The following is a 27,896-nucleotide window of genomic DNA, read 5'->3' on the forward strand; positions in this document are numbered from 1 at the left end:
GTCACATATCCCGGCTGCAAATACTCCAGCACGGATTGATGTCCCTATAGGACAGTTAACAAATAAATTTAAGATACACCTGAAGCATGGTAGACCTATCGGCTCAAAGGATGTAACTCCCCGGAATAAGAGAACCCAAGAAAAACTTGGCACTCTAGAAGAGACCATCAAAATGACTGATCAGTTTAAAATTGATAAATCGATAGCCCTTAGAAGAGGCACAAATAATGCAAAAAGCCCCTGAAGAGGCACATATTGAATAAGAAACCTCCGAAGAGGTACATATTGAACAAGAAGCCCCTGAAAAGGCACAGGTACCCGAAAATTGTGAGATCTCAATAAGTTATGTACACATGAGAGAAAAATGGAATCGAAATAATATTGTTATTAACAATATTTTTGCTTTCCAAGTGGCCTCTAAAGTCATAAGAAATGATGAAGATCCCGAACCACGAAATGTGGAAGAATGTGAACATAGAAATGATTGGCCAAAATGGAAAGAAGCTATATAGGCAGAGTTAAACTCATTAACAAAACGAAAAGTTTTTGGACCTATAGTCTAAACACCTGAAGATGTAAAGCCTATTGGGTACAAATGGGTATTTGTACGAAAGCGCAATGAGAATAATGAGATCATAAGATATAAAACGTGATTAGCAGAAGGTTTCTCGTAGAGACCTGGTATTGACTACGAGAAAACATATTTTCTCGTCTTGGACGCAATCACATTTCGTTTCTTAATTAGTTTGCCAGTCTCAGAAGGATTGGATATGCATCTCATGGATGTTATTACAGTATATTTATACGGATCCATAGATAATGATATATATATATATGTATATGAAAATCCCTAAAATATTTAAATTGCCTGGAGCAAATAGTACAAAGCCTCATAACATGTACTCAATCAAGTTACAACGATCCTTGTATGGATTAAAGCAATTTGGATGCATGTGGTACAATCGCCTTAGCGAATACTTGCTAAAAAAAGGGTATGTGAATAACCTTATATGCCCATGCATCTTCATTAAGAAATCAGAAACCGGATTTGCAATTATTGCAGTGTATGTTGATGACTTAAATATTGTTGGAACTCCTGAAGAGCTCACAAGAACAACAAATTACTTGAAAAAGGAATTTGAGATGAAAGATCTTGGAAAAACAAAATTTTGTCTCGCCCTGCAGATCGAGTATTTTCCAAATGGAGTTTTAGTACATCAATCAACATACATTAAGAAAGTTTTGAAGTGTTTTTATATGGATAAAGCACATCCTTTAAGTTCTCCAATGGTTGTCCGGTCACTTGATGTGAAAAAAGACTCATTTTGTCCTTGCGAAAAAAATGAAGAGTTACTTGAAACTGAAGTACCATATTTTAGTGTTATTGGTGCACTTATGTATCTTGCCAATTGTACACGTCCAGAGATTGCTTTTTCTGTCAATTTATTAGCAAGATACAGTTTCACTCCAACTTGAAGATATTGGAATGGTATCAAACATATATTGTGTTATCTTCGCGGAACTACTGATATGAGTTTATTTTACTCAAGGGAATCAAAACAACAATTGCTTGGATATGCAGATGCAGGATATCTTTCAAATCCACATAAAGGTAGGTCACAAACAGGGTATGTGTTTAATTGCAATGGTACTGCTATTTCATGGAGATCTGTCAAACAAACAATGGTGGTCACATCATCAAATCATTCAAAAATACTGGCAATTCATGAAGCAAGTCGTGAATGTATATGACTAAGATCTATGATCCAGCATATTCGGGAATCATGTGGACTCTCCTCTATCAAAGGTGACCCGACAATATTATTTGAAGATAATGCTGCATGCATTGCACAAATAATAGGGGGTTATATTAAAGGAGATAGAACTAAACACATTTCACCAAAATTCTTTTATACACATGAACTCCAGAAAAGCGATGAAATTGATGTGCAACAAATACACTCAAGTGATAATCTAGCAGATTTATTCATAAAATCATTGTCAATCTCAACATTCAAGAAGTTAATACATAGGATTGGAATGCGTCAACTCAAGGATATCGACATGAGGGGGAGTATGCTTGTAAAAAGGTGTTAATGTACTGTACTCTTTTTTCCTTCGTCTAGATTTTGTCCTATTGGGTTTTACTGGCAAGGTTTTTAACGAGGCAGTCCTAATATACCAAGAAAAGAATATTGTACTCTTTTTCCTTTGCTAGGTTTTTCCTATAGGGTTTTTTACTAGCAAGATTTTAATGAGACATATTCTTTCAATGTGGTGGGCATCCAAGGGGGAGTGTTATAATTGTAGTAATGAATGCCACCACATTAATGTTAATTAAGTATTATTTATGACTTTCATTAACACTCATTAATGGAAATCATTAATGTTGTTTATGAGTTTCATTAATATTCATTAATGGGGATATTAATGGAAGCCATTTGGAAAGCCTATAAAAGGGCTTTCCGTCTCCTATAATATACAGCCTGAGAAAAAGAAAGAAATTCTCTTCCTCTCATTCTCTCAACTTTATCAATTCTCTTCTCTGATTTCTTCTTCCCTATTATATATATATCAAAATAAGATATATTTCATCTCTACTACCTTGATTTGCATTGTATTTGTCCTTATTTTACAACAATGATCAATTTATAATTATTTTACTTAATGGTTCTAGCAATTGTTGGGGTGGCCACTTCTAAGGCCACAAGTGCCTTGTCACCGTTGTAGATTGCACCTATAAACTTTCCTTCCAATTCCTTTGTCCAAATAAGTTCCGGTCAAAATACTAGAAAGATGTCCCTTGTCCTGCCAAATTTTGCATCCTAATGTTGATTATAGGTGATTCAAAGTGTCTTAAAAACATTTAATACACATTTAATATAAAATATTTGGATCTTACCTTTCTTATTTCTTAAATTTTTTTGAGTTTATCTCTCTTCACATTCCTTTCCTTTCCAAAGGTATCACTTGCTTTCCATAACTAGCTCAAAGGTCGGTGTCCCTTAGATGATTAGGGATTTTCGCATCCCTTTCTCTATCAACTAATGCAATACCAAAAAAGTGGGTTGTGTGATTAGTAGGGAGTATCATGCTTCAATGTAGTATTTTAAAATTAGTCTTACTTCCATTGCCATCATTATTGGAATATTATTTTGTTTATATTGGGTTTGGTACCCACAATATTAACAACAAATTTATCCATATTTTTATGACAAAAATAAATATGAATATGGTTCTTTATTGTCTCATTAATTAAGGTCGAGGTGTCTTATATCAAAACTCACAAAATCTATAAAAATATGAGAGAAGTAAGGTACTTGTACATGTCGTTGATCTAGATCATCTCCTTGGAGTTTCTTAGTCCAAGGGTAGGCAATTACCCTAGCTCCAGGGCAACATAGGTTACCTCTTTATCTCATCTAATGGGTTGTTTATTTCACATCCAATGCTTTCTAAGGGTTAAGAAGGTGGGTCAATTATAATGGCATATCACTAAATCTAACCACAATTTTGCTTAAGAGGTGAATCAATTGGTGGAATGACCCATCAAACACCTACAAATTCCATGTGACCCATTAAGTATGATGCATTTACAACTTATTACTATTTCACATTATACCAAATTGTTTTTCTCATAGATAATAACAATCTGACCATACTTTATTTAATCTAATAATTTGGGTATTAAAAAACATACAAGGATACTAACATTTTTTTTTATTGATTATAGAATTAATTTCCTTCATGTCTTATGAGGCTACCTAAAATTTTATCAATTAGAATTCTTATAAATTTATTTTAAATATAAAATTTATTTTTTAAAGAATGATTAAAGACGCCTACCTAAAATTTGTTAACCTAAAATCCCTCTAAAAATTAAATTTTATAACTAAAATAAACTTATTATAGTCCGATGAAATGTGAAATCAATGACGATGAGAAGTATTTACACCAAAAATTAACCCTTATTGTAAATACAAAGAACTTTTTTTTTTTCAAACACACAAAAATACTTTTTCCAAGGAATATATAATTTTATTTTATTTTTTAATTTTTTTAACAAAGTCTTACGAAACCAATATGGATTTTGGTGGATGATCCATGATACATTCCATGCCGACTCTAGTATAAATATAAGCCGCCTTCCGTTTCACACAAATTTTTCAGAGCATCGTGGATTGGGAGAAACTGAAGAGGGAAGAGAAAGATGTCGGGCATGGGAGATGGGTACGTGGGCACGGCCCAGGATGCAGTGAGGATCCGGAGACTGGAGAAGCAGAGAGAGGTGGAGAGGAGGAAAATCCAAGAGCTCAAGAACAAGTCCGCTTCTTCCAAAGGCCAGACCGGTCTCCTTCAGTTCGGCTCCGGCACCTCCGAGGTCCTTTTTTTCTATCTATAGGGTTTTCCATTTCTCTGTTCGCCCAATCCTTACGTTTCCACCAATCTAGGGTTTATTGTTCCTCTTTTTGCTTTCGTTTCAGGGAACGTAGGTTTGAAATGTGAGAACTGACAGTTGGCGGGTTTTTGTTATAGGATTAGTGTTTCGGTTTTATACCATTTTCAGGCATTTTCTCGCTACTCAATTGAATATGTATGATAGGTTAGCGGTGTTATCTGATAAAATTAGTGAAACAACAAAAAGGTATGAATTTGGAATGTGAAAATCAACAGTTGGTAGGTTCCATTAGAGGATTGGTGATTGAGTCTTATGTTTCTATCATGCACTTTTTTGTCAATCAAAAAGAGGATTGATGAATGTAGAATGATAATTTTATCAGATATGTATAATGGTTTAGTTCTGTTTTTAGAGGATGGAACGCTGGATGTTTGATATTGTTTGTTATTTTGTTACCTGAATGTCATATTTATTTTTTAGGGTTGTTTATTGCCCATTTTTCCTCGTTTTCCATAACCATTTGTTTGGTTGTTGAGAGAATTAGTGACAGATCAAGAAAATACAATTTTGGATGTGAAAATAAGCAGTTGGCAAGCTTTACCATAGATTGGTAGTTTGGTTATGTTGTGTTCATGCAGTTCCTCTTCAATCAAGGAGAGTATTGTTGTGTGTAGAATGATAGTTGTGGGAATATAGCCAATTGGTTTAGTTGTGCTTTTTTAGGAATGAAGCCTTGTGTGTTTTTTATTAATTTATTTTTGAGAAATTAGTCAAACATCAAGAAAATACAAATTTCGAATGTGAAAATTAGCTTTTGGTGGGTTTGGTTGTTGGATTGATTGTTCAATTTTATGCTATTCTCATGCATTTTGTAGTCAATCAAGCAGAGGATTCATGTGTACAGAATAATAATTGTGTGAATATATATAATGGATTAGTTGTGTTTTTAGGGGAATGGAGCCGTGTCTCCTTGTTTTTTTTCTTTTTTACACTTTGTTGCTTGAATGCCTTTAGGGTTCTTGTGGTTCAGTTTCCTTTATTTTCTTATCAACTCCTTTAGTTGCTGAGGAAATGAATAAAAGAGCGTGATAATACAAATTTGAAATGTAAAATTAAAAGTTGGTGGGTTTTCATTATAGGATTGATGATTGGTTTTATTCTATTTTTATGCTGTTTCTCATCAATCAAACAGAGGATTGATGCGCATAGGGTGATTGTTGTGTGAATATATATAATCAACTAGCTGTGTTTTTTTTTTCTTTGATAGGACCAACTAGTTGTGTTTTTAGAGAAATGGGGCCTTTTGTGTTGTCTATTAATTTATTTCTTGATTGCTCATTTTCCCTTGTTTTATTATCCATTTATTGGACACTGAGAAAATGAGTAGAAAAGCACAAAAATACAAATCCAAAATGCCAACAGAGATGTTGCTCAATGGCGGTGCCCTCTGGCAATGATCCATAGGTCCTTGGTGCAACCCACCAAAAGTGGTGTAGGGTAGAGGAGTGGACTCATATTACTGGTGATTTGCTTTGCAGTGGAATTCCTAATATATAAGGAAAAAAATGAAATGTGAAAATTAAGAGTTGGTGGGCTTTACTTTTGTTGAGAGAGAGAGAGAAAAGAGAAAAACCTTATTCTCATTCATATATTTTCTACTTACAATTGAGAGATATATATATATATACAAGGCTAGGAGTCCTAACTACCATACATGTGACCTATATTAACAAGGAAAGATAATATACTATAAATACATTATATTCAACACTCCCCCTCAAGCTGGAGCATATACGTCATATGCACCAAGCTTGTTACAAATATATTTAATCCTAGGACCTCTGAGAGATTTAGTGAAGATGTTTGCTAGTTGATCATTTGAATTAACAAAACTTGTAGCAACACATCCTGATGCGATCTTCTCTCTAATGAAATGATAGTCAACTTCAATATGCTTGGTCCTTTCATGAAAGACTGGATTGGATGCAATATGTAATGCGGCCTGGTTATCACAGATGAGTTTCATCTGTTCATCCTTTCCAAATCTCAACTCCTGAAGAAGATGTCTCAACCATATGAGTTCACATGTTGCCAAAGCCATAGCTCGATACTCGGCTTCAGCGCTAGATCTGGCCACTACATCTTGTTTCTTACTCTTCCAAGATATTAGATTACCTCCAATAAAAACATAGTACCCTGAAGTGGAACGTCTATCTGTGGGTGAGCCAGCCCAATCTGCATCTGTGTAACCAACAACCTGAGTATGACCTCTGTTCTCGTACAACACACCTTGGCCTAGTGTACTTTTGATATATCGAAGAATGCAGATTACGGCATCCCAATGGCTATCACATGGTGACTGTAGGAATTGACTAACAACACTCACAGGAAAAGAAATGTCTGGACGAGTAATGGTGAGATAGTTCAATTTACCTACGAGCCGTCGATATCTCCCGGGGTCTCCTAAAGGCTCCCCCTGTCCTGGTACAAGTTTGACATTCGGATCCATAGGTGTGTCTACCGGTTTACAGTCTAACATACCGGTTTCTTCCAGGATGTCTAAAGCATACTTCCTTTGGGAAAGGACCACACCAGAACTGGATTGAGCTATCTCAATTCCCAAGAAATACTTGAGTTTCCCCAAGTCTTTGGTCTGAAAGTGGGTAAAAAGATGTTGCTTTAGTTTCTGAATACCATCCTGATCACTACCTGTAATGACGATGTCGTCCACATAAACAACCAGATAAATACACTGCCCCAAGGAGTTATGATGATAGAAAACTGAATGGTCTGATGTACTGCGAAGCATGCCAAACTCTTGAACAACAGAACTAAAACGGCCAAACCATGCTCGAGGAGATTGTTTCAAGCCATATAGAGAACGGCGTAACCTGCACACTAAACCAGACTCCCCCTGAGCAACAAAACCAGGAGGTTGTTCCATATAAACTTCCTCGGCAAGATCACCATGAAGGAAGGCATTTTTAATATCCAACTGATAAAGAGGCCAAGAACACATAGCAGCCATGGAGAGAAGCAGACGGACAGAAGCAATCTTGGCAACAGGGGAGAATGTGTCACCATAATCAGAACCATAAAACTGACTATAGCCTTTAGCAACTAAGCGGGCCTTAAGGCGATCAACCTGACCATCAGGACCAACCTTAACTGCGTAGACCCAACGACAGCCAACGGTAGATTTACCAGAGGGTAAAACAACAAGATCCCAAGTGCCATTAGAGTGCAGAGCAGCCATTTCATCCACCATTGCCTGTCGCCAGCCTGGATGGGAAAGAGCTTCATGGGTGCTCTTTGAAAGAGAAACAGAGGATATAGCAAAAACAAAAGCAGAATAGGGTGAAGATAATCGATGATAACTCAAAAAATTGTAAATAGGATGAGGATTACGAGTAGAGCGAGTACCTTTCCGAACAGCAATGGGTAAGTCATTAGGAGAAGGCAGAGCCGGGGCAGGTGAAGCCGAAGGGATAGGAAGTGAGTCAGCAGGTGCCTCAGCAAAAGGGAGAGGAGCAACGACACGAGGACGACAATGATAAACCTGAAGTGGTCGAGGAGGCATAACATCAGGTGGGGAGACAATGGGAATGGGCAAGACTTCAGAAGCAGGAAGAGACTCAGAAGTGGTGGAAAAGAATGGTGAGTCCTCAAAGAAGGTGACATCAGTGGAGATAAAGTATCGATGAGTCTCAAGGGAATAACAACGATAACCCTTTTGAAGTCTAGAATATCCCAAGAAGAGGCACTTCATGGCTTTGGCGGAAAGCTTGTCCTGTCCAGGAGTGAGAATATGAACAAAGCAAGTACAACCAAAGACACGAGGAGGAAGGAAATAAAGTGGTTGGTCAGGGAAGAGAAGGAAGTGAGAAATCTGATTGTGTAAGACAGAGGAGGGCATACGATTAATCAAATAACAAGCGGTAAGAACAGCGTCCCCCCAAAAACGAAAAGGAACATTACTATGGAGGAGGATAGTACGAGCTGTCTCAACAAGATGTCGATTCTTGCGTTCAACTACCCCATTTTGTTGAGGAGTATGAGCACAAGAAGACTAATGAAGAATCCCATGATGAGACATAAACGAAGTAAATGGGGCTGAAAAATATTCCCTGACATTGTCACTGCGTAACACACGAATAGAAACATTGAATTGGGTTTGGATTTCAGCATAAAATTTCTGGAAAATAGAGAATAACTCAGCTTGATTTTTCATTAAGAATAACCAAGTACATCGAGAATAGTCATCAATGAAAGTGACAAAATACTGAAATCCTAAAGTAGACGCAGTCCGACAAGGAGCCCAAACATCAGTGTGGACAAGCTCAAAAGGAGACTTTGCCCGATTATTCAAACGCTTTGGGAACGAGACACGAGTATGTTTCCCAAGCTGACATGTCTCACACGGAAGCGACGACAAAGTGGAAAAACGAGGAACCATCTTCTGGAACTTGGAGAGACTAGGGTGGCCCAGACGATTGTGAATGAGGAGAGGAGCATCAGTGGAAATGCAAACTGCAGGAGATGAATCTGAGGTGAGGTGATAGAGGCCTTGAGACTCACGTCCTATGCCAATCGTCTTCCCCGTACTCCGGTCCTGCAAGGTCACAAATTTATCAGAAAAGGTAATAGAACAATTAAGAGTACGAGTGATTTTGCTGATGGAAATAAGATTAAAAGGACATTCAGGAGTATAAAGGACAGAAGTGAGAGGTAGAGAAGGCAGAGGAAGGGCCAAACCAATACCTTTAGCCACAGTTTGAGAACCATTAGCTAAGGTAACAGTAGGTAAATCAGAGGTAGTAGTAATAGAGGAGAAAAGATCCTTATTACCAGATAGGTGATCAGATGCTCCAGAATCTAGAATTCAGGGTCCAAGAGAAGATGTGTGGGTAAGGCAGGCAGAGGCATTACTAGGCTGGGCAACAGAGGCAATAGAAGCCTGAGATGTCTGAGATGCGGAGGAGCTCGGAGGCTGAGGCAGCGGAGAATCAGAGGACTGGGCCATATGGGCAGTGCGAGGAGGTCTTCCATGTAACTGATAGCAACGATCGCGAGTGTGGCCAAGTTTATTGCAATAGGTGCAATGAGGACATTGGCCTCTACCTCGGGTACCACTGCGTCCTCCTCGAGAGGTAGTTTGAGAAACTAACACAGAAGAATCTGAAGCGCTATCAGATGACAAAGTCTGAGTGGACGAAATACGGAGGAGGCGAGCAAACACATCATCCAAGGACGGAATTGATGAACTTCCAAGAATGTGATCACGAATAGACTCAAGATCCGGACGGAGGCCAATAAGAGTAAGGACCATGAAGAACTTGTCAAGCTGTGTTTGTTGAGCCCCAACATCAGGAGTAAGAGGCATCACAATCAAGAACTCCTCCTTAAGAGAGGCAATCTGACCAATATAAGTAGATAGATCCAAGTCCTGTTGGCTGAGATGGACAATAGCAGAAGCCACCTTATAAAGACGTTGGATATCATTCGTGTATAATCCTTTGGCCTGAGTCCAAAATTTAAAACAAGTTTTATAGGCCTGAAGATGAAGGAGAATCCTGGGATCAACCGATTGCCATAATACACTACATAACTGTGCATCTATCTTCCTCCATTGTACGCGGTCAACCTCAGGGATATCTGCCTCCTGGGTAACCAAGTGATCCTCATATCCTTGACCCATAAACCAAAGTTCAACAGAGGCAGACCAGGAGCGATAATTCTCACTGCCAACCAATTTCTCTGAGGTAATCATAGGAGATCCAGAGATAACAGAGGTAAAGATCTGATTTTTGGTGGTCATATTCACGTATTTGGATCGAAGAGAGCCCTAATACGGCTTCAGATTGCGGCGTGGCACCACCGAAAAAGGGAGACGGCCTCAGATCGCGACGTGGTACCACCAGAAGGGTAGAAGAACACTTCCCAAGGCACGTGCAGGGATTGGGGTGGAGAAAAAGTAACCGGAACTTCGCCGGAAAGGCTGTTTGGAGGGCTGACGGAGACAAAAATCCCCAAAAGAGGTACGTGCAGGGCTCGGATGGGAGAACCAGGTAGGTAGGGATGCTGGTCGGCGTCAGGCGAGTCTGGAGGAGGAGGCGCGTCGCCGGAAAATGTCTCACGCGTCCTCACGCGCCGGCAGGAGAAGTGCGCGTGGCCGGCGCGTGGAGGGTTTTCTGGCTCCGATGCTTTTGAAGAAGTTGGAGATCTCCTCCAGGCGCTCCTCTTGGTGTGGTCGGTGTCGGAAAAAGACGTCGCCGGAAAAGTTCGCCGGAAAAGGTTGCCGGCGTGGTGGAGATCCGACGACGATGAGGTTGTTCGGAGTGGGTCGGGAAGAAAATGAGGGGACCGGAGTGAAACACGGTCACTGGACGGTTCGCCGGAAATTGATTACACGGCTAAACCGAAAAAAAAATTAGGTTTTCTCCTTTGGCTCTGATACCATGTTGAGAGAGAGAGAGAAAAGAGAAAAACCTTATTCTCATTCATATATTTTCTACTTACAATTGAGAGATATATATATACAAGGCTAGGAGTCCTAACTACCATACATGTGTCCTATATTAACAAGGAAAGATAATATACTATAAATACATTATATTCAACAACTTTTATTATTTTCCAAACAACAGTGAATTAGGATTTTGTTGTTTGAATGCATTCTCTCTTGTGAACTGCATAATTCATTCTAATGGAGTAGTTATGTTTCTAGAAGAATCAAGACTTGGTTATTATTTTTGGCAATAAGTTGAGTGAAAGGAAAAGAAAATATGAATTTGAGTTCTGAAAATCATCAAAGGTGGTAGGTTTGGTTTTCTTGGATTTAAACAATGATAAGGATAGGGTTTGTGAGGTTTTGTATTATTTTCATGTATTTTTTTTGTCAACCAAACAGAGAATTAATATATGTAGAATGATGATTGTGTGAATAAATATACCTCATCAGTTGTGTGTTTAAAGGATTCCATACTTGTGTTATTTGTTAATTTATTTTTTGAATGCATTGTCCAGATCCTTGATACTGCATTTAAGAAGGAAACTGTTGGTCTTGTGACTAGAGAGGAATATGTTGAGAAGGTAAAAGAGCCTATTAAGCATAATAGATTTTTTTTTCTTAATCTGCATTGCAAAACCTTGATGGACCTAATAATGGATATCTTGCTGGTGATCTTGGTTATATTTACCATAGAGGGTTAATATCCGGAATAAAATTGAAGAGGAAGAAAAGGAGAAATTGCAGAAGCTGCAACAGGAGTAAGTTAAAATTTCAGTTAAACATATTTATGTTTCTAAATCTGATTGCCTTCATGGGGTATATTCTATTTATTGATTGGATTTTTTCTTTTTAACTTGCCCCTTGGATTATAGGGAGGAGGAGCTGCAATTACAAAAACGAAAAAAGAGGAAAATAAAGGGAAATTCTCGATTGTCTTTTTCTGATGATATTGAGAATGGAAGTGAAGAGGAAGATGGAGAAAACGGTAAGCATATTTCTTTAGCACGGATTTAAACCTTTTCATCCGCCTGAAATTATACAAATTTGTTCAACCCTCTGCTGAGTGTAATTGTTTCAACTTCCAAATCCTTGATTGTGGTTCTAGCTCAAGAAAAATGATTTGTGTCATGAACACACTCCAATTTGCCTTTTTGACATGCTCAGTAGCGTGATAAGTGGTTTTGTACAAAACCAACAGCCACTGTATCTATTTGAGATGCACTTCCAAGAGGCTCTCCATGATTAATAGCATTACTTTCAGTTTAGTAGTTGTTCATGGTGTATACATACATGAACGGAAGGAAGCTTTCACATATTCAGATTTCTAGTCAACTTTAAAAATGATGTAGTTGTGTAGTATGATCAGAACTTGTAGTGCTGATTCTCTCTTCTCCCATATAAGCAGTCTGGGTGTCTCCTATGTTATCTGCAGAAGGCAAAGAATCAAAGAAGTTTGGAAAATTTGGAAAAGATCCCACAGTAGAAACAAGCTTTCTACCAGACAGGTGTGGCATCAATCTCTCTCTCCCCCGCCCCCTCTTCTTCTTGTCTCTCTCACTCTCCCCCTCTCTCTCTTCCCCTCTCTCTCTCTCTCTCTCTCTCTCTCTGGTCTTGGGGTTAACATCTGAGCTTAGGGGTGCTGAGGATACTCTTTCAGTGAGCGAGAGGCAGAGGAACAAGCTGAGAGGGAAAGGTTAAGGAAACTGTGGCTTCGCGAGCAGGAACAGATTCGAAGTAATTCTACATTCTGATCCTCTTCTGTGTGATTTCAATGCATGATATAGTATTTTATCCTGTAACAATAAGTTTCCCCTGTATTTCAGATGAGCCACTTGAGATCACTTACAGCTACTGGGATGGGGCAGGTCATAGGCGAGTAATCCAAGTAAGGAAAGACTACCTTTGTTGCACTTAATCAATATATTTCACTCTTGATTTTGTCTTTCTCAGGTCTCTTTCATTAAATAATGTATTTATCTTCATTCTTTGATTTTTCTTGGCATTTATGTTTGTTTCACTTTCTATTTAGGTACGCAAAGGTGATTCCATAGGGGAGTTTCTTCGGGCTGTTCAGCAGCAACTTGCACCAGAGTTTAGGGAAATTCGTACCACCTCTGTGGAGAATCTGCTTTATGTGAAAGAAGATCTTATCATTCCTCATGTAAGATGACTTGATTTAATTAAACTTATTTTATTTTCTGTCCTGAATATATGCTAAATAATTTTGTTCTCTCTCCTGAGTATCTGCTAACTAATTCTGCTTTGCTTTTTTCATACCTGTGGACGCTCAGCAACACAGTTTCTATGAACTAATCATTAACAAGGCCAGGGGCAAAAGTGGACCGGTAATGTTCAATCCTTTGTATTTCTTTTAATCATATTGGTGGTATTTTCTCCAATGCTTCATCTGGTTAGCAAAGATTACATGGGAAGAATAAAAGAAATTTGCATTACCATTGTTTGATTATCCAGAGGATGAAAGAGTCAACTTAACTGAGCCTGTTTTCTGCCTGGTCTATGGTTCCCCACTCAAGATAACACAAGAAGAGAGAAAAAAACAAATGTGTGTTTCCTCTATTTGGTTATCTAGAAAATGAAAAAGTCAATTTAACTAAGCCAGTTTTCGGACTGGGCCATGGTCCGCCATTCTCACTCCTTCCTCCCATCCTTTCACTTAGACCAATTAAAGGATTAAAATCTCTCTTTATCTCTCTCTCTCTCTCTCAAGATATGCTAGACTAATGCATTTTGCTATGTGTTCCTTTTATTCTACTTAGCTCTTCCACTTCGATGTGCATGAGGATGTGCGAACAATTGCTGATGCAACAATAGAGAAGGATGAGGTACATTTCCTACCTTAACTTAATTCTTTATCATTATATAATTCTGTGAAGATATTTGAAGAAGCTAAGCAACCTTTAAGACTGAATTTTAGAAGCAAGTTCGGAGTGGCTAAAACTAATTCGTATATAGTGCATTAAATTGCCTTTCTGAAGCATACTTTAAATTTCACATTGTTCTTTTTCACCCAAAAATAAAAAGTTTCATATTACCATCACCTACATATATCCAATTGTATGTATATGTATCTTTCTGTGCATTTAAGCATTTAGTACTGCATACAGGCCAATCTGATATTGGACCTGCTTGGTTGCTCTTCAGTCCTGCTTGAGCTTGACCCTAGGTCAAGTTCTGATGAATCTTTCTTTCTGTAGGTCTAGCTGTATTCAAGCTTGTTCCCAAGCTGGTTGGAGTGTGTTTACAACCCTGTTTGATTTTAAGCTTGCTTGCTCATGTAATCCAACATGAGAATCCAAAAGTGCTACTTTCACCAATGCAGATTGGTGTTCACAATGGACTACCATGGCTTGCTTGGTTCTTTAAGGACCCATTTATTTTAGTGGTTATCTTACTCACTTAGGTAAAATTAATCAGAACTTCAGTGATAAACTTTTACACCTGAAACTTATTCTTCTCTTGAAAGATATTTTCCCCTCAAACAAAAAAGGTTGTGATTTTACACATTTTACTTCCTAGCAGCTTGCATCAGAAACTTAACCATGAAATATGGATCCTCAAGTATCTCAAGTCTTTTAGCACTTGATTGGTGTGATTGATTTTGACAGTTCAGGAAAATTTTCAAGGAAAATGATAATCTGATGAATTTATTTCATAGTTGATTTGAATTCTTTTATCAGATGAGGTTTTTCCTATGGATTTAGATTGAACGAGAAACACACACACGGTGGGATTTTCTTATTCTGTTTATTGATGTCTTGAGACTGGGTATTTAGTCAGGATGTTCCTTATTATATCTGAATTTATTTATATTTCTTGAATTTCTGTCTCTCTTATCAACTTAAATACTCATCTTGTCTCCAACCTTCTACAGTCCCATGCTGGGAAAGTTGTCGAAAGGCACTGGTACGAAAAGAACAAACACATCTTTCCTGCTTCAAGATGGGAGGTGCCATCTCTTTCTTCTCTCCCTCTTCCATGGAACTCATCATCATTAACATTCAAGTTAAAGCATTCTCAACAGGAACCATACCTCTCTGTATGTTCTCTCTAATCACAGTTTTTCTACTCTATTTAATGCAGATATACGACCCCACGAAGAAATGGGAGCGCTACACCATCCATGGAGATTGATTATCATCTACTAGACAAATATTTACATTATTTGGCGTATCTGTAACATGTTTCTTACAACTTGCTAAAGTCTATTTCCTCATCAGATACCGGCTTCTCTGTACTAATTAAAGAGTGCTTAGATTGATGACTCTGGGGTAATCTCATTGTTGTTTATAACCTTTTAATCTATATAGGTACATTTATCCATTCTAGTCGACGAGGAAAGCCTAGTTGATAGAATGTTGTGTGATTCTTGAATACTTCTACAGATGTCTAAGCGTAGTTCATAAATTAAACTTAATTATGATTTAGTTTATTTATTTATTTTTATTTTTTTGTTTTGTAAAACAATTTTTAACTCTAGTGTAGTTGGCGTGTAAAAGACTAGAAAGAAAGCCATTTTTCTACAAAATTAAAGTGAGGGCTTCTTTTTAGGATTTAATTGTTATTTTGATTCATGCATCCAATTTTCCCTTTAAAGAAAGAAAAGTCCTAACTTTTTTGGGCATGTCTCATCCCAACTTTCACATCCCTTTTCACTTTGAAGATGCTTACTTGACACTAGGTTTCAATAATTCAATGCTGAAGAATTAAAAATAAAAATAAAAATAAATACCAGATCAAAATTTTCCTCAAACCCCATGTCTCATTTTCCGAATTTCCCTCAAATTTCCAATTAATTTTCTTTTCTTCTTTTTTTTTTTTCCAAAATTTAATTTAATTTTTATTATTTGTCCATTCGCCTAAATTTTACCATTGCTTATTTTTAATAAAGCTTTATTTAAAAAAAATTGAAATTTTTTAATAATTTTACCATTCCTTTGTATTTGGGCGCGTCGTGACACATGACTTTTTTATAAAAAAAAATAATAGAAGAAATGAAAAACTAATATTAATTTAAACTTGCAAAATTGTGGTTGTAATTTATATGTTAATTAAGAAAAAAAAAACATGTGTGAGGTTTAGAGGTATGTGATAAAAAACAATAAATAAAAATTAAATACGAAAATTCGAATATCCATTGACCCAAGAGCCGAGATTTAAAACCATAGCCAGCTATCGGGCCTTTTGTACGAGCGCCTTGGGTCCCTTTCCTTTCGTGCGCTCTCTCTCAATGGCGATTAGGGTTTTCTTTCTGGCTTTCCTCCTCCTCTGCTCTCCCTTCCTTCAAGGTTCTCTTCTCTTCTTTCTCAATTTTCAGATCTAGATCCATTTCCATTAATCACGCCTTACAACTTCTTGATTCCCTGGCTGCCTGAGATCGGGGGCCTGAATCCATTGCCTAGGGTTTTCTTTTCTCATCACACGAGGTCTCTCTAAATGGGATCTGATTGTTTGATTCTGAATGACTAGAATACGAGGCAAAAATTAGTTTTCGCTATCAAAAATGATATAGAGGCTCTTGTTATTGTCTGTTAGATATGAAAACTGAAGTCAACTGAAGATAATAGTTGAATTATTTGCTTTGATTGTATTTGTTTTTGTCTTCTCAGCAGGCAATCGGGGCCGTAGGTTTTGAAATTCGTTGACTTTATGGGCTAGGTCCTATACTGAGTCGTGTTATATTGAATTCACTTGCTTAGTGAATTTGATTTGACTTTGTGGTTGGGATCTTATGGATGAGTTCTGTGAGGTTTTTTTCCCCTTGTAATTAACTGTTCTTTTACTTGGCAGTTGCTAGATGTCAATCGGAGGTGGAAGTTTCCGAAGCTGCTGAAGAAGGAGGTGATCTTGGCATTGTTGGCGAGGATGCCCAGGACTTTGGTGATGGGAGTTTCAGTCCGGCACCGGGAGTGGATACAGTCTGTGTTTTCCCCAAAAATTCGGCACGATGTAAGAATATTTTCTATAGTGAACGGAACAATCATTTTATGTTTGTGAACTTGCTTCCTTTACAAGATGTGGGTTGATTTTGTTTGTCTCTCCTTTTGCAGTGGTGACAGCAGGGGAAGAGGCTGAGCTATTAGTTGGAATGAAAAATGATGGTAAAATTCTTAGTTTATAGAGCTATTGGTTGGTTTTGCATTGCCGTGTTCTAGTTAAGTCAATTTCTTATTGTTCAATGCCTATGTTCTGTATGAAACTCTGATTATAATCTTATTTTTGTGATTTTGTCACTCAGTGTGCCTATCCATTTTCTTGTTCTTCCATCGTTTTCTTGATTTTTGCATTTGTGGGTTGTAAATCATTAAGGTAGTAGTTCACTTTCTGCTTTTGGATTAAAAAACAGGAGAGTCTAGCTTGAATGTAATTGCAGTTAAGGCCAGTGTCCATCTTCCTTTTAATCACCAGCTGCTGGTCCAGAACCTTTCTACACAGGTAACTAGACGTTTACTTACTTTGGCATGTCATGTTGGTGCATTCCTGATGTCTAAATCAGCTACTAATTTCGCCAAATCAATTAAATCCTATATTTTGTGCCCAATCACATATAAGAACTGCCTCTACTTAGCTTTTGCTTTTGTTTGTTTTATTAAAGATATCACATTACTCTGTTTTGCATTGTGGAAACATATTGTGATTGGTTCTACACATTCTATGAATATTGTGGTTGGTTTTTTAGTCTATGGTGCAACATTGGAGTAAGTTATCTTTGGTTCATTGGATCTCTGTAATTTTCACATGTGGTAATAGTGTTATTTCTGGCAATTATGAGAATGATTTAGAGAACTTAATTCTGCTTCTTTCATATTGAAGTGGAAAAAAACCATGAAAATATCTCACCAAAGTGAATTTAAATGGGTAAATGGTAAAGGTGTCACCACCAATGCTATGAACCACTCTGCCACCACCATAACCACCTATCAATCCATCAACTCCTTTGTTGCTGTTATCTCCAGCAACACCACCATTGCAAAACAGTATCAGCAATCCTGACATTATGACCAACACCATCAAACTTCATCATGGCTTGATTTTGATGTTTAATTGCCTGAAATTATACCAAGGAATGTCTACCTTTTGGATCCCCTGAATGACTGTGAAAGATCTGCCAATAGCCAGTTCTAATGTCACAAAAATCTCAGCTTTGTTAGATGCTTTCAAACATGTGGAGATGAAAAATATACCTATCAAAAAAATAAAACTAAAAATGTGGAGATGAAAAATATCTTCAGTATGCTCATTTTTTGTCTGATGATTCTGTTGCTTAGTTGAAATTACAGTCCGCCTGATGTCTTTTGTATTGATATGAGCTTAAAAGATCATATTTCCTGCCTAACACTTGTTGACTTTGTGATTTGTTTGGGATCTGCATCTTCCAGATAATCTTTTGAAGAAACTGCTTGTAATGCAGTGTAGATTTTCTAAAAGTGTCCCATGCTATACAACCATTATTATCTGCTCCTAATTATGTCATGGATAGTTATTTCCAATTATCTTAGTAGTGAACCACTCATTAGCTCACGGTTGATATGAATCTTCCATGCATCTTAAGCTTTTTTTAATATTCTTATATTTAAAACTGCATTGGTTTGTCTATATCTGGGAAGGGTTTTTTGATTCTTCATCATTCAATCTGATATCATTGTGAAATTGTCCTTTATCACAGCTTAGGAATAAAAACTACTGTCTAACTTGTTTTATTCTTTTTTTTTTCTCTGGTTTGTTATTACTTATTTACACATGTTCTAAATTGTAGGGTTTTAACAATGCATCAGTTCCAGCCTCAGCTCAGGCTACTTTCCCATACATATTTGCTGTTAGCAAGTACTTGCAGGTACCAGCATTAACATGGAAGTTTTTCATGTTTGTTTAAATAAATATTTCAGCCTTAACTCTATAGAAATAATAAAAACATAGTTGACCTTAAGCATAATATCGTTTCTTCTTTCAGCCCGGAACATTTGATCTTGTGGGCACCATTGTTTATGAGATAGACCAGCATCCCTATCAAAGCGTTTTCTACAATGGAACCATTGAAGTTGTTGAGGCTGGCGGTTTTGTCAGCATTGAGTCTGTTTTCCTTGTCTTCCTTGGAATTGCCCTACTTGTCTTTTTTGGAGTATGGATACGTGGCCAAATACAAAACTTATCCAAGGTATTTTCTTTCTAACATGCATTTATTGTAAACAATGTACTCCATTACATGTCATACAAACTGGCATATTTATGATTCATTTAACCTTCATTTGATATTCATGATTGTACCTGTCCAATTTGACAATCCCAGTTTTGGCTTGAAACAGTCCTATTGCAATTGCCTGTGTTGAGATCTCTGTTCAGTGGAATTTGGAATTTACCTCATTATGGAGATTTTAATTTGAGGAATGGGAAACTGCCTATTTGTTTTAGCAAGTTTGGTTGCTGTTTCTGTGAATTCTTTGACATGCATTTCTCCCTAGACTCCCCCCGGCGACCACACACACACCCTATGCTTGCATGTACAAGAGAAGCCTACACACACATGAGAAAGAAGCAGACAGCTTATTTGATATTTGCCTGTGACTTTTCATTTATTTTATTTGTCCACTTACTTTTCCATTTTCCTTCAGAAAAATCTCTAATTCTTTTCTGCTTTAATGTGTATGGTTTGATTCGTAAGAAAACTAAGAGGGCGCCAAAGGTAGAAGTTGGAACTGGGACTACAGATGCCTCACTGGATGAGTGGCTTCAGGTGTGTAGTTTCTGCATCATCATCATCATACACGAATCATTCCCCACTGTTTTGTCATTTCATTCTTTCCATGATTTGCATTTCTACTTTGTTATTTTTTTGAGTTTCCTTCTGCTGGCAAGGAGTGAGGATGAAAATCCTTTTTGTCTTTTAGGTACAAAAGTTAGGTTTAATTATCATGAAATTATTGCCGAGAATGAGATGAGAACAATTGTTGCTGGTATCTTATTTTTTTCCCTTCTTTTCACTGTTCAGGGGACTGCGTATACTCAATCATTGTCCAGCAAATCAAAGAAAAAGAAGTGAATGTGCTCACTACACCAAAATGCGGACTTCTGTAACTCACATTAGTCATTTGAAGATCTTTAAGTTATCCCAAAGGTTTAAATAGTTTTGGGAAATTAGACTAGAAAAGACCTGCCTTGCTGTTGTAGCATGTCGACAAAACTTTGCATTTAAATTTTTGTTGGAGATACTGAAAGTTGAGCCTTTTTTGAAGAAAAACTAACGGATATTTGAGGTAGAAATGTCACAGATTCCTTAGAACATAGGAATTTTTTTTTAGATCGTGCTTAATTCTTCTGTTCCAATTTGATAATTATTGGCTTGTTATCTTGATGAATTGGAAGCTGCAAAGTTGTTTTTTGAGAATGCCCAAGAAGGATACATGTTATTTTGATTAATGCTGCAGCTTTTACTGCATTTGATGTGTCATATAACTCATAAGACGCGCTTTTACCTTTCAATTTTTTTCAATGAGGGTGTCTATAGCACATTTCAATTGTTTCCCAGGTGCAGATGGTTTTACCTGATGCAGGACCACTCATTAGAGTGAGTGATACCTGTTATAATCTGTTAAAAGCCACCCACCTCTTTCAAGAAGACTTCCATTTTTATTTAGGAGTGTTTTCACAGGGAAGTTCAGAATCCATATGATTCTGGTAAGAACATTTATCCATTATAATTAGGGAACATGTCTTCTCCAGAATTGCATTTACCCTTGGTTGGTTCATGGAATTTAGTAAAATCAAGGTAGTTGTTGGTTTTCTTGTAAGGTTAAAATGCCCTTTTATCGACAGGTCATATTCTGTTCTTTAGGATCAAGTGCAAGCTCGTTCTTTTTCAGTTTTTCTGTTATATAGTAATGATAAATATCACAAGCTGTTATTTGTTTGCTTTATCCTCTATTGTCATTGCTCGACTGTGTTAGGTGCCATTGTTGCCCTATACTTCCCATGTTGGACGAATCTCATTTGCCTCAGTGATGTCAAGACTCAATTGTGTTTATGTGCCAGATGTTGCTCCGTACTTCTTGGGTTGGATGGATTAGCTTCTGCCTCTTCCATTTATTTCTGATGTTACTCTTTACTCTTCACTCTATTGTATGGACCAGCACCATAAATACACACTGTGCTTCAGGCCCTGGTTCAACGTATGGCTGGTTCGTTGTCTTGCATACGGGCATATAGTTATTGCCAGTGCCTAGAATTTATAAGGTAGGCTGTTAAAGCCAGAAAAAAAAGCCCCCCGGATATCCCTTTCAGATATAGGAGAAGCAAGCAATGAAAATTGTATTGTTGCCCAGTCACCCCATTGTAGCAGGGACTGATAGAAGATTTGGCCTTGCCCTCAAGGTACTATCATCAGGACAAATCCCAGAACCCGTTTGTTCGGATTTGCTGAGAAACTAGGCGAGGATGGGACCGATTGGAGAAGCCATTTGGTTGAAACTCTTCCCTTCTGTTCCAACCCCTCAACTGGGAAGCAAGTGGGAACAATGTGGGATGGGGATTGAATTCACCAATTTAAGGACTCCCGAAATTAAAAATCCGACCTAATAACAGGTTTTTCCTAGGGCCATTTGTTTGATATTTTTTTCTTCTTTTGACTGCTAACGTTGACTGAATTAGGAATTCAGTTGACTGAAGGGTGGCTACTGAACTTGTAATTTCGACCATGGTGAAATTTAAGTCATTGAATGAAGGTATGAATATATATGATTATGATACAAATAAATGAGACTAAAAAAAGGGATGTACGTTAGGTATGATGCAATTGGATTAAATCATACACTTAAAATGAGTATTAATTCGATTAATATGCAAAAAAAAATGCTTGTATTACTCTAATTCTAAAAATAGGAAAAGATGTTCACAATTTTAGAAAGCTTTTAGCAATCAAAGAAAGTAATCGCCTGCTTTTACAATTTAAGTTAAAATCTATTTTGAGGTCACAGTCGAGGGGAGGAGGGTTTTTCTGATTTTTGTTAGATGTAAATTAAGTTTGATTTAAACATTTTTAAAAATTATATTTATGATGACAAATTTTAAAATTTTTTATTCAAATATCTTCAAAATTGTCTCACTTTTAGCGTTCAAATAGGTCTCAAAAAATGCTCCATTTTCAAACCTAGAAATGCTCCATTTTCAACTGATTGCCTTATTGGATTGTGACCACAATTCCTTTATGGGCATGTAATGTGTAAGGTAATGACATCAATAAAACCAGCATTTTCAGCGCATCAACTCCATCACCCACTAAAGTTGCTTCATTAATACTTTTTGACAAAAGCCACCTCCAAACAGCATGGGCTTTGCTGGCCACCATGGGCATCTCTGGAGAGCTATCATCCACACATTCCCACACAAAAAATCACCTTCAACTCAGACAACCATTCACATTAGAATTTCATATCTGAATCTGTTTGAGAATATTGGACATCTTATTCTAATGCCCAACATTAAAATAGGGATTTTTTTTATTTTTTATTTCACTAAAAAGGCAACATCATTTCTGCGATGTGGGTTGGGTTGCATTTTTGCCTTCTGTTTTATGAAAAATCCCTATCAACCCTTTAATCAAAGGGTAGACTGATAAGGACGGTTTGTTGGGGAGGATTCAAATGGAAAATTTCAACTGCCATACTTGTTGCCACTGCACAATGATGATAAAAAAATGTTGGGTTTTCATGCATTTTTGCTATGTGACTTGATGCAAATTCTTTGGATGGTTACAAATCAAATCATTTGAATGCTGATTTTTGCTTGCTTCCACTTTTGGTTAACAGGGTAATTTGTTTCACATTTACTAAAGCATAGGTGTTGAAAGTGGTTTTCAGATCTGGGTATGTGTCTAGGTGTTTGATTTTCTATACCGACTACCAAGGATCTCAGTAATGGATATGGACATTTAAGTAAGACAAAATAATTGAAGAAAAACAAATCTATTAGACATGAATTAGGACAAACTTATCTTTGATAACAACTCTCCATCAAAAGAAAAGCTGGAGAGTGTGATATCATAGGGGTCAAATCATAATATCCCAATCACCTTTTAATTTTTTGTTTTAGCATGCATTTCATTTAAGAATTATGGATTTATTTGGTATGCTGAAAATGAACCCATTTTATTTGAGAGTGATAATGATAACTATACTGTTTTGAAGCTGAAGGGTTTCTGATGTGCCACATCAGTCTCTACAAGTTGTCTTGGACAAAGCTTTCTGTTGTAGCTTCTACAACATCACAACATCACTCTGCCCCTTAAAAACCTTTTGATTAGGAAATATGAAAAGATCAGTAGTCTTTGAATCAGTGGGGTTGGTTGGGAGACTTAAGGACTATTAACTTTTGACAAAGAAAACTGCCCAAGATTGACAAAACCTTCACTTGGGGTTGTATTGTTTTCAAACTAATCAACATAATTAAGATCAGCAGAGCTATTAGAACAAAATGGGTTGAAAGAGAATGAGTACTTATGATCCATAAAAACCAAATTAGTCTAATTAGGAAAGAAGCGCAAAACCGTTCTACTTTATGAACTTAGGCTCTTTTACATGACCTGAGACGCCTATACTTTAGGAAATTTTTACCTACTACTCCTAATTTTCATTCTTTTGAACTTTTGAGACCATAAATATATACTATTTGGAGTTGCAGACTTCTAGTTGAATTTAGAATAGAGCCCATTTCAAGTTTTTGTGCAGGTATTCTTTTCTTTCCTCTTTGTTTTGAAATTTTGAATGATTTTTTCTGACCCCATGTCTTAAATTCGTTTGAAGTTGAGGAAATGTCTTTTTAACCCTGGGAAACTGTATTGGTTTCTTAGTGAACTAAAAATCTGGTTAATAGCAGAGTGAAGGGCTTTAAGCAGCCTCAGGGTTGGGTGGGGGTGGGGTATGATCCCTGGTCTGGAGGCTAGAGCACGTGAATATACCATATGAGCAATCTTAGTATGTATAAGGGGCTTTGGGATAAATTTCAGTTGACATGTAGAGTTGATTCACGTGCAGTGCTTTCATATGCCTTTCTTTGGGACTTTAACAACTGAAAGGAATGAAAGATCAGTAAGTACCATGTACAGTTATACCAAAACCATGAAAATTCGAGTAATTCATCCCTTAGTTTCGTAAAAGCTTTGTATTTATGAGTGCTGGTAAGTAGGTTTACGGATAAAGAGAACACAAAAGATGCAGCTGTGCAGTTGAGAGCTCATTCAATGAGGATAATGGCCTTTTATCAAGAAAACCGGTGAGGGTTGTTACTATCTTTCTCTCCCCTCATACACAAGTCATCACAATGGGACCCTAGCCTCATGTGAGGCCCTTAAGTGCAATGTCGGTGAGCCTCTTAAACCATCCTCCTATGATCTTTATATAACAAGGTCTAATGGACTGAAACCACTCAAGCCTTCGATCAGACTAGAGAAGCTTGTAGCTTCTCAATTTCATTATCTTCTCTATATACCTGTAATCATTGGGAGCCATAAGGAGGTTCCAATGCAGGTTCTCCCCATTTCTCGAGGGGCACTTCTGTGCTTCTGGGTGTCCTTGCTATTTTCTGCAAGCTTCTGCCATGGAAGTGTTCAGAAAGTTGAGGTAGTTGGAATTGGAGAATGTGCAGACTGTAAGCAGAGGAATATTAAGACTAGCCAAGCCTTTTCAGGTACAATTTTTCTTATGGTTTCCATGTAAATTAGTCTTGTCCTAAGATGGGTACATGGTAATACTTTTTTGAGTCTCCAACTTTAGCTTCATGATGTATTGCATTTCTTGCCCTCAACCTTGGAAAGAGCCAATGAATGGCTTGGTTTCAAATGGGTTTTGCTGGTTCTTTGCTTGATAGCTTCCATGCTGTGCATTCTACAGAGATGGAAGGCATTATGACCTCTATAACTTCTTCATGGTCCCCATTATCCTTTCACATTCAAAATCAGTACAGTTCTGGCATGAAAATGGCATGCCAGAAACTTAACAGAAAAGCCAACTTAAAGTTACTTCCATTCAGATCTTGGCCAGTCCGAAGTATACTCCATGTTGCCTGGTTTGTATTCAAGTATATGAAAAATGTGATACTAACACCTGATGGTAACATGTAAGGCTTTTAGGTTTGTCCTTCCAGGTTAGGAGTCCAGCATAATTTCTGGTGGAAGAATGATATCTATAGTTGAATTTGGTTAATCCCCCTGTGAATTACTTATACTGCAACAGTCCAAACATACAACTAATACTGAAGAGCATAACCATGAGCTTTTGCATGAATTTTTTGTGCAGGTCTTCGTGTTACAATTGACTGCAAGCTAGCAAATGGAGAGTTCAAAACAAGGGCAGTTGGGGAGCTTGATGAAGAAGGAAAATTCAAGGTCTCCCTCCCTGAGGAGATTGTAAAAGATGGAGAGTTAAAAGAGGAATGCTTTGCACAGCTTCACAGCGCATCAGCTACACCATGCCCTGCCCACAATGGCCTAGAGAGCTCCAAGCTGATCTTGAAGACTAAAGTTGATGGCAAGCATACATTTGGCCCTGCTGGAAAACTGAAGTTCTCACCAGCTACCTGCACTTCAGCCTTCTTATGGCCTTACTACAAGCACCCGCAGCTTCCCAAAGTCTCATGGCCCAAATTGCCACCCTATTCCAAATCTCATCCATGGTATAAGCCCATGCCCAAGATCTACCTTCCACCTATCAAATTTCCTCCACTCCCGCCAAAGGTCTATCCTCCTTTCACATTTCCTCCACTCCCTCCAAAAGTCTTCCCTCCACCAGTGCCAATCTATAAGAAACCGCTACCACCCCCTGTGCCAGTGTACAAGAAGCCATTACCACCCCCAGTACCAGTATACAAGAAGCCGTTACCACCCCCCGTACCAGTATACAAGAAGCCGCTTCCACCCCCAGTGCCAATATACAAGAAGCCGCTTCCACCCCCAGTGCCAATATACAAGAAGCCGCTCCCACCCCCAGTGCCAATATACAAGAAGCCGCTCCCACCCCCAGTGCCAATATACAAGAAGCCGCTCCCACCCCCAGTGCCAATATACAAGAAGCCGCTCCCACCCCCAGTGCCAGTATACAAGAAGCCGCTCCCACCCCCAGTGCCAGTATACAAGAAGCCGCTCCCACCCCCAGTGCCAGTATACAAGAAGCCGCTCCCACCCCCAGTGCCAATATACAAGAAGCCACTACCACCCCCAGTGCCAATATACAAGAAGCCACTACCACCCCCAGTGCCAGTGTACAAGAAGCCGCTTCCCCCACCTGTTCCAGTTTATAAGAAGCCACTTCCTCCACCTGTTCCAGTTTATAAGAAGCCACTTCCTCCGCCAGTCCCAGTATATAAGAAGCCGTGTCCTCCAGAAATTCCTAAGATCCTTCCACCACCAATACCAATATACAAAAAGCCGCTTCCACCTTTTGTTCCAATCTACAAGCCAATTCCACCTATCTCCAAACCTCTTCCTCCATTTCCTCCAATTTATAAGAAGCCATGGCCACCCATTCCTCAAGTCCCTCTTCCTAAATTTCCTCCTGTCCACAAGTTTCCTCCAAAGTACTTCCACCACCCCAAGTTTGGATTTGGTTCTCCTGTACCACCTTATTCTTCTCATCCATAGGTTATCCTAGTTTACTTTTCATGATCATTGTTTCATAAGGAAGAGGTTGGCATGCATTGTTGGTACTAGAATAAGTTAAGCCTCCATGGTAGAGAGTACTTGAGAGTGGGAGAAAGACAAAACCTGAATCGTTGTTAATTATTTCCAGTAATGAAATGAATATGTATGTGTGGATTGTTCTTATTATCACATTATGGCCTCTGAACCTTGTAAATGTTCTATGGTCTGTGAATGCATCTATGGAATATTAATATGTTCACTTAAATGAAAACAATAGTATTTTCACTTTCATTTCATCTGAAAATTTCACTTTAAAAAATGCATTACCACTTTGTTTTGATCTCCATATTCATGAATGTATTCTGCAGAAATCGTAATTTTCTTATTGATTTACAAGACTCTCAAGAATATTCACAAGAAGAGAATAATAATATAAAAGAGCTTTGATAGACTGAAGGTTATCCTTGGGCACCTGATAAACCAATTCATCAACCTGCCATTTTTCCATTTACCAAAGAAGCTAGTCAGAATACAGAGGTTGTTTTGTCTAGTAAGGTAAGCAAACTCTCACCACGACCGACTAACAACGGGCAACCCAGTTATGATATTAGCATCTTGGGATTTTTTCTCTACAAGGCCCTTAATTGGGTTCATATATGGACCCCAGAATGTTTGTACTCATTAAGCTTTTCTTTTATTGAAAAAAATCACAATTAGATCTCATGTTGTGAATTAAAAATGGCAGGTTGACAATTAAATGTGGTGATAATCCTTGTTTTCTTTTGCCTGTTCATTAATTGCTCTGTTAAAATTGCAGAATGATTTGAAATACCCATTAGATTGCCCTGGTGATACTTTTATTAGTTGCACCAAATCTGAAACCGAATACTGAGCAAACCCTTATGGAAAAATTAATAAGCAGTCCAACCTAAGTGTAGGCTTCTCAGGGGAAAGCTCAACTTACCTTGGATACAATAACAGAAAGAATAGAACAAATTCGTCCTTACAACACATGAAAGAGAGTGACCAAAAGAGTGTCCTCCCACCAGAATGGCTGGTGAAACATTATGACAACAACAGAAATTTTACATGTTCACAACATAGCTGTGTGGTTCATATAGCAGCATTTGTTAGGCAAATTAATTATGTGTTCATGGAACAAGCAACATGAGATCTGTCAAGGAACAATGGTAACAAAAATCAACAGTAAAGTACAGTCCAGAGTTTTACCAAAAGCATAAGCATTTCAGCAATTCAGCTTTCTATAAAAGCAAAATTTAAAGTATGCTGGTAAGTAGGTTTACAGATAATATAAACTGCAGATGTGCAGTGGAGAGCTGATTCAA

At 37.7% G+C, this 27,896-nt stretch overlaps 3 protein-coding genes across 4 annotated transcripts; all 3 read left to right on the top strand.

Moving 5' to 3' along the window:
• Positions 1 to 4,073: 4,073 nt before the first annotated feature.
• Positions 4,074 to 15,302, top strand: LOC100255509 (protein XAP5 CIRCADIAN TIMEKEEPER). 2 transcript variants are annotated; one of them, XM_003631527.3, is made up of 12 exons: positions 4,074 to 4,381; positions 11,426 to 11,491; positions 11,604 to 11,668; positions 11,783 to 11,895; positions 12,316 to 12,415; positions 12,568 to 12,644; positions 12,734 to 12,795; positions 12,940 to 13,071; positions 13,202 to 13,255; positions 13,688 to 13,753; positions 14,803 to 14,877; positions 15,012 to 15,302. In XM_003631527.3, the coding sequence occupies exons 1-12, from the start codon at positions 4,211 to 4,213 to the stop codon at positions 15,060 to 15,062; spliced, it is 1,032 nt and encodes a 343-aa protein (XP_003631575.1). In that variant the 5' UTR covers positions 4,074 to 4,210; the 3' UTR covers positions 15,063 to 15,302. The 2 variants fall into 2 exon arrangements, with proteins under 2 accessions (XP_003631575.1, XP_002275138.2); XM_002275102.5 differs by having other exon boundaries at positions 4,089 to 4,381; positions 12,343 to 12,415.
• A 734-nt stretch (positions 15,303 to 16,036) lies between these two features.
• On the top strand, positions 16,037 to 20,342 carry LOC100250330 (translocon-associated protein subunit alpha). Its single transcript, XM_002275180.5, has 8 exons — positions 16,037 to 16,216; positions 16,719 to 16,877; positions 16,979 to 17,029; positions 17,275 to 17,363; positions 18,685 to 18,762; positions 18,880 to 19,083; positions 19,588 to 19,659; positions 19,915 to 20,342. The coding sequence occupies exons 1-8, from the start codon at positions 16,159 to 16,161 to the stop codon at positions 19,963 to 19,965; spliced, it is 762 nt and encodes a 253-aa protein (XP_002275216.3). The 5' UTR covers positions 16,037 to 16,158; the 3' UTR covers positions 19,966 to 20,342.
• A 3,980-nt stretch (positions 20,343 to 24,322) lies between these two features.
• On the top strand, positions 24,323 to 26,841 carry LOC100245206 (proline-rich protein 4). Its single transcript, XM_003631526.4, has 2 exons — positions 24,323 to 24,602; positions 25,211 to 26,841. Exons 1-2 carry the CDS (start codon positions 24,437 to 24,439, stop codon positions 26,548 to 26,550), a joined length of 1,506 nt encoding a protein of 501 aa, XP_003631574.1. The 5' UTR covers positions 24,323 to 24,436; the 3' UTR covers positions 26,551 to 26,841.
• The last annotated feature ends 1,055 nt before the right edge of the window (positions 26,842 to 27,896 follow it).

Source organism: Vitis vinifera, chromosome 3 (genome assembly GCF_030704535.1).
Source record: "Vitis vinifera cultivar Pinot Noir 40024 chromosome 3, ASM3070453v1".
Classification (NCBI taxonomy): Eukaryota; Viridiplantae; Streptophyta; class Magnoliopsida; order Vitales; family Vitaceae; genus Vitis; species Vitis vinifera.